The sequence below is a fragment of the Fistularia commersonii genome, chromosome 31 (assembly GCF_037954325.1).
Source record: "Fistularia commersonii isolate RoL2024-O1a breed Wild chromosome 31, RoL_Fcom_v1.0, whole genome shotgun sequence".
Taxonomy (NCBI): Eukaryota; Metazoa; Chordata; class Actinopteri; order Syngnathiformes; family Fistulariidae; genus Fistularia; species Fistularia commersonii.
The window spans coordinates 9,774,407-9,780,549 of NC_141314.1; the positions used below are offsets into that span (position 1 = coordinate 9,774,407).

Sequence of the window (6,143 nt, forward strand, 5' to 3'; positions counted from 1 at the left end):
GAGATTCGAACGAGTCACGATGACATGTCTTGGAATCGTAATGGTTGTTACATGACAAAAAAAAAAAAAGTGTGCTTTAAATATGCAGGACTTGTCAATAAAAGGGTTCATGTGTTAAGCCAGATTTACAAATCCTCTGTAAATGGAAAAGTTAAAAACAAACAAAAAAAAAATCCCAGAATAGTCTCTGATATTGTGATATTGAAAACTAAACTTGCATTTTCTTCAAAAAAAAAAAATGTTTTCCCCGCACGCGAGTTTAATTCCTCCTCCTCACATGGCTCTCGTTTTGCTTGCTCTTGTCTGGGTTTTGACGGCAGGATGTGTAGAATCTGCTGAGTGGGCGTTTGGTCGCTGGCACCGCTCGGCCATAGACGGGATGCCAGTGTGATCGGGCCTCTCCGGTTTGGTTTTGTTCGGTTTAATCCATCTGGAACATGCAGGCTCGCCGGCGTCGGGCTCGGACGGAGGGTATTAAACCTCGGCTTCCAACGCTGCCCGCGCAGATAGACGCCCGGACGCCACACGGGCCGAAACGGGAGCCATGGCCTCGCTGAAGAAGTCCTTCGAGGGCCTGAAAAGCGCCGGCCAGTCGGCGGCGAAGGGGGCGGCGGACACGGCAGGTAAAAAGACCCGATCGGGAGATGGCGCGGCCTTTTTCGAACATGGAAAACGCGACGGCGTCATTTGCTGTGTGTGTGCTCTCTGTGCTGTGATTTCAGTTCAGGCAGCTCAAGACGCCGTGCAGCAGGTGGCAGACTCCTCCAAAGAAACGGCCAGCACGGGTACCCGGCACGCTTCCCCGTCCTTCAAACCTCTTTCTCGCCATGTGCAAAAAGTATTACCGTCCAAAACCCGCAAGCCGGCCGTATCGGCGAGTTACGGAGAGCGGGATCGATGGTTACGGAGCAACGGTTTATGGTTTTTTTTTTCACTTAACGGATAAATCCTTGAGAGTGTTTGTGCGCTGACGGGAGTTTTTGGATAATTCAGAGTGACAGTTATCATGTGTTGTTTTGTTTTCTGCTACCTGTTTGTCTCTGAAGCTGCTCAAGAAGCCAGCAAACAGACCCAGGTGGTCATAGGACGAGCTGCTGACAAGGCCAAGGACACGCTCAAGGAGTTTGGACAGAAAGTGGAGACTAAGTGATCCCTTAAATATATATAAACGTGTATATATATGTATATATACACATGACATTCCAGAGAAAATGTCTAGAAATTGTCTTCTATCCCCTCTCTCCCCCCCACCAGCATCTTTAGCAATTTGTCTTTTGCTGACTGATAGGTTTCATTGCATGTGAAATAAACACAGAGACCAAATTGTTTCCCTGCCTTTTAAAGATGCGTTACGGCATAACACGGCCGAGCGGTCGACGCCGGCGTCAACCGGCGAGGCGCTCTCGTATGCGACGCATCCCGTTCGGCGGCGCGGAGAGTACTCGTCAATGAATCACCGCGCTGGTGATTACGACACGGCGCTGAGAAGATGGCCTTTGGCGTGCCGACGGCTCCTGATGAGAATACGAACAGATCTCTCTACCTCGGTCCCGCGCACCTCCCTCCGTCACACTACACGGTTGCTAGGTAACAGGACTCGGCGGAGGCCGGGAATCGGCGGAGGCCTTTTGAATTAGCGGCGAGGACGATTCTGTCAGAACACGGTGTTCCGGCCAAGCCGCGCACCGCCGCCGCCACTGTACGCTAAGAAAGACGCACCTCTCCAAAGGACAGGAAACTTCACATCTTGACTCAAAGTGACAATTCTAAAGCTCCGGTTCTGCAAAGTGGAGAGGGAGGAGGGAGAACCGAGTCCATATATAGTGGGCTGTGTGTGTGTGTGTGTGTGTGTGTGTGTGTGTGTGTGTGTGTGGGAGGCAGAGGTCTGCGTGCTCCAGGCTCTTTCAGCTGATACCCGGCGTACTGTTTTTGTTACATCAGAACTCGCTAATATTTCAGACTTCTGCAATTTTTTTTTGCCGCTGCATAGAGAGCCGCATTCAAAAGGACGTCATGTTTTTATCAGACTGTATCTGCTTGTTTGCCTTCCTTTAACTCTGAGACCACACACACACACACACACGCTGTGTATGTGAGTGTGTGTGTGCGTACTGTATATTTCCAGTATATTTGAGCGATCGGGCCGGATCTCCCCTGAGAATCTCCCTCCGCCGTCACCTGTGATGATTCAAATTTTCACCTCTTCCAGAGTTTCTGGAACGACAAAACGCGCGGCACATTTTCGTCCCTCCGCACACCGTCGCCGTCGTGTTGCTATGAGAAACCTGAAGTTAATTACTATGATTTTCTGATGATTAGAGAGCAGAGCACATTTTGTCATTACATTACCACTCACTGCCGGAACCTGGCTGTGGTTTCCAGGGAAACTGGGAATCTGAAGCTTTTCAACAGACACAGCCGCAGCTTAAAGAGCGAGGATTGCCTGAGACAGATTCTTCTAGAGACAAACCTGTAGCCATCGCAGTCGCTATCAATCAACAGGAGGGATACGCCGACAGATTTGGGTCTCATTTACCGGCGATATTTACCATGTTTGACCTAAATCTGCTGAAGAGTTGTGGAGAGACTTCAGTTTGATTTGGACTGCTGAGGTACGTCTGCGACTCGCTTCTTGTTTGTTCAAAATTCCGTTTGAATTCATGTCAGAAACTGCGTTTACTCAGTTACGGTGCGTGCTGTCATTTCCATGTGCCGATTCTCTCGAACCGGAGCGTCGGCGTGTAAATCTAATTTTAGGTTCTCGCGGGAGGTGGGGAAATACGAGCAAAATGAAATCTCACATCGCGCTCTCTTCATTTCACGTTCGATAATGCCAGTTTAAAACCATCCTCGTATTGAGTAATAAGCACGGGAACGCGGTGACGTAACTTGGTTGCATGTTCATTTTGGGAATGCGAGCGGCGATTGGACCGCATTTATCACATCGCATCTGATTGCGGCGTTCTGATACGGTGTGTCAGTGCTGTGTTATGTCCTGCAGGAACGTCTCCCCGCTCAAAGTGAGGCAGCAATGGGAAGTCTGAAAGACGAGATGAGAGGTCTCCACGAGGAACCCCAGCCTTGCGAGAAGAAACAGGACAGGGAGCGTCCGGGCAGCTCCGACGGAAGCGCCGCGCCCGGGGGACCTCAGCTAAACGCGGGTCGGGAATCGGCATCCGACGATACCGATCGGCCGGACGGCGCTCAGACGGACGCCCTCCCTCCTGCGGGGCAACACCGGGTCGACAAAACAGCAGCCGCTGAACAAAAAGACACGGCCGACCGGGATGAAGTTCTCACGGTCCGGCAGGAAAACGCGGATCCGGAAAAGGAGAACGCCTTGTTTCCCGAGCCGTCCGCAGCGGATCCTTCCGACCCCAATTCCCCGGCGCCGTTCGGGCAGCACCACATGCGCACGCAGGTGAGCCTGGAGGTGGTCCAGTGCTGCTCGGCAGCCACCAGTCCCATGACGCCCCCCGAAGGCGCTCACTCCTTTTTCTTCCCCGCCTCCTTCGGCCGTCCCGGAGCCGCGGGGACGGACACGAAGGACGCCGAACTGCAGGTGGGTCGGCGGGCGCAGGTCTGCTCCGTGGCCACGTCCCCCATGACCCCGAAGACGCCCTCCGTCAGCGCCTTTCCGGAGCTGAGCGGCAGGGAGACGGCGCCGGGGAAGGGCGAGAGTTTCCCGTCGACGACGAGTGAGTCCAAGATCAGCGCCGCTCCGACCCGAGTCCTCGACGCGAAGAGTTCTCAAGAGACCTCGACCGACCGCCTCGCGCAAGTGGATTCACAAGTGACGCCCGAAGACGGCGACCGCAAGCAGCAAAGGATGGGCAGTATGGACCAGGACATTACCATCCTCGTGACCCACCACGGTAACACCGAGGAGGAGGACGAGGAGGAGGAGTTCTCCTCGGGGGGGTCCCATCGGCCCGCCGAGGCCGAGACGGTTGACCCGGATGTATCGGCAGAAGGCGTAGACTACGAGAGCAACGCGGAAAGAGTTGAACGCGACCAAGCGCCGGACGCCTCAAGCCCTCCGCCGGGCCGGAACGCCGAGACAGACGAGAGACCCGCAAAGTCAGAAGCGAAAGAAAATAAAGACGGCGACCCGAAAGATTTCCCCCCGACGAAGTCCGCCGTGCCCGAATCTCCGGCGCCTTTCGGCTGCCACAACATCCGCACACAGGTGAGCCTGGAGGTGGTGCAGTGTCAGTCCGTGGCTACCAGCCCCATGACGCCCCCCGACGGGGACAACGCCTTCCGCTTCCCGAACTCCGCCGGCGGTGGCGGCGGCGGCGGCGGCGGCGAGACCAGAGACGCCGAGCTGCAGGTGGGTCAGCGGGTGGAGTTTCGCTCCGTCGCTACGGCGCCGATGACCCCGAGAACGCCCACCGCCGCAGCTTTTCCCGACTTCAGAAAAGAAGTAAGCGTCGAGGAAAAGATAGTGGAGGTGGAGGAACAAGTGAGTACACCCGGATCTGAGGAGGAAGAGGAGAACGTAACGGGTGAGGAGGAAAGGGCAGAGGCGGCTGAAGGGGGAAAAGAGGAGGGGAGAAACCGCGAGGAGGACGAGGAAAAATGCGAGGAGCCGGTGCAGGAAGTAAGCTGGGATGAGAAAGGGATGACGTGGGAGGTTTATGGCGCAGTGGTGGAGGTGGCGGTGCTGGGATCGGCTATCCAGAAACACTTGGAGAAGCAGGTGAAGAAGCAAAAGAGTCAGTCCTCCTTGCCTCCCCCTCCGCCTCTCAACCCGTCAGCTACGCCTCTGGTCTCCGAGCATCCTCCGGGGGGGTTGGGTTCGGGGAAAGGCCGAGGCGGGAAGAGAGGAGAGCGGGGGGCCAAGGCGAGCCGCGGCAGAAGAAACCCCTTCCGCCTGCTGATGGAGAACATGCAGCAGCCGCACTGCTGCTCCAAAGCGCACACCACCGAGTGACACTAAGCCGTGACGGGAAAACCCGGAAATGACGAGTGAGGCAGGTAGTCCGCAGGCGGCCGTGAGACAGAGGGTTTTTTTTTTGTTGGTTCCTGCGAAACGCGCCATACGGAAAATGCCATGCGAATCAAGTCCGCCTTTTCACTTCCTGTGACATTTCTTTGTACTAGCTCACGTAGTAACCGATCGAAAGTTTGGACAACGAAGACGGCGGCGCCGGAGTCCCACGTGTCACTTCTGGTGGTCTGTGAACGTTTTAAGCCATTGAAACCAGTTGCTCTTCTCCTTTTCTGCAGATGTAGCTGAGGTGGAGACAGACAACGGCAACAACATCGACCTTTTTCAATTCTGTTTGTTTACCGTGTGGACAATCAGTCAGTGCGGCCCGGAAGCGACGGCGCTCACGGATGTGTGGATAAACTCCTTTGGTTTTCTTTCATTGTGGAAACATGAAAATATACCGACAAAAGCACAATACCTAGATACCACCGTTTGATGAATTTGCAGTTTTGTTTCGTTTTTTTTTTTTTTTCAGTCGTTTATCACTTGCTGTACTTTAGTGTCATTATTGGTGATTCGGTTGTACTTTGTGTGATGAAAATGATTTTCCGGTGTTTCAAATCCAGACGTGATCTTGGTGTTCATAAGGTCGGGGTAGGGTTCGTATTTGCGCATATTTTGTTTATTTAAATATTGCACTTGTGATACATTCATTTAGCTGTAACTAAGTCTTCTCAGCGTGGTATAAGCCCATACAATGCATGAAGTTTTTGTCTACAAGTCTCTCACACCCAAAGGAAATATTGCCAAAAATATAAAAATCAAATCAAAAAAAAAAAAAAAAAAAAAAAAAACATTGTGAGCATCGAAAACTTTCTTATCGTTCACGAACGCAACGCAATATTCTCTTCCCCTCGTCTCGACGAGCGGGACGAGCGAGTAGATTTGTCTTGTGTGCTGAGAAAATGCTGATATACTTTGTTTCGGATCAAACCAAACCACTTTTGAATTTTCTTGTTTTATGAACAAATAAAGTTCTTCGTGTGTGCGTGGAAAAAAAAAAAAAAGAAAACGAACCTCGATATCGTCCTGGTTGTTTCGGCACTTCACAGATTGATCGTTTCAGTTCACCAAGCAACGCTACCTAAAGTAAGGAAACACCTCGCTTCTCCATCATAATGAGAGGTTGTGAAGATGTGGTTCTGCA

The 6,143-nt window shown here is 52.6% G+C and overlaps 2 protein-coding genes across 4 annotated transcripts; both read left to right on the forward strand.

Moving 5' to 3' along the window:
- Positions 1–166: 166 nt before the first annotated feature.
- Positions 167–1,333, forward strand: adirf (adipogenesis regulatory factor). Its single transcript, XM_086139241.1, has 3 exons — positions 167–623; positions 723–785; positions 1,047–1,333. The coding sequence occupies exons 1-3, from the start codon at positions 545–547 to the stop codon at positions 1,148–1,150; spliced, it is 246 nt and encodes an 81-aa protein (XP_085995367.1). The 5' UTR covers positions 167–544; the 3' UTR covers positions 1,151–1,333.
- A 123-nt stretch (positions 1,334–1,456) lies between these two features.
- gprin1 (G protein regulated inducer of neurite outgrowth 1) lies at positions 1,457–6,012 on the forward strand. 3 transcript variants are annotated; one of them, XM_086139236.1, is made up of 3 exons: positions 1,459–2,612; positions 3,002–4,465; positions 5,233–6,012. In XM_086139236.1, exons 2-3 carry the CDS (start codon positions 3,032–3,034, stop codon positions 5,236–5,238), a joined length of 1,440 nt encoding a protein of 479 aa, XP_085995362.1. In that variant the 5' UTR covers positions 1,459–2,612; positions 3,002–3,031; the 3' UTR covers positions 5,239–6,012. The 3 variants fall into 3 exon arrangements, with proteins under 3 accessions (XP_085995361.1, XP_085995362.1, XP_085995363.1); XM_086139237.1 differs by having other exon boundaries at positions 1,460–2,612; positions 3,002–4,333; XM_086139235.1 differs by having other exon boundaries at positions 1,457–2,612; positions 3,002–6,012.
- The last annotated feature ends 131 nt before the right edge of the window (positions 6,013–6,143 follow it).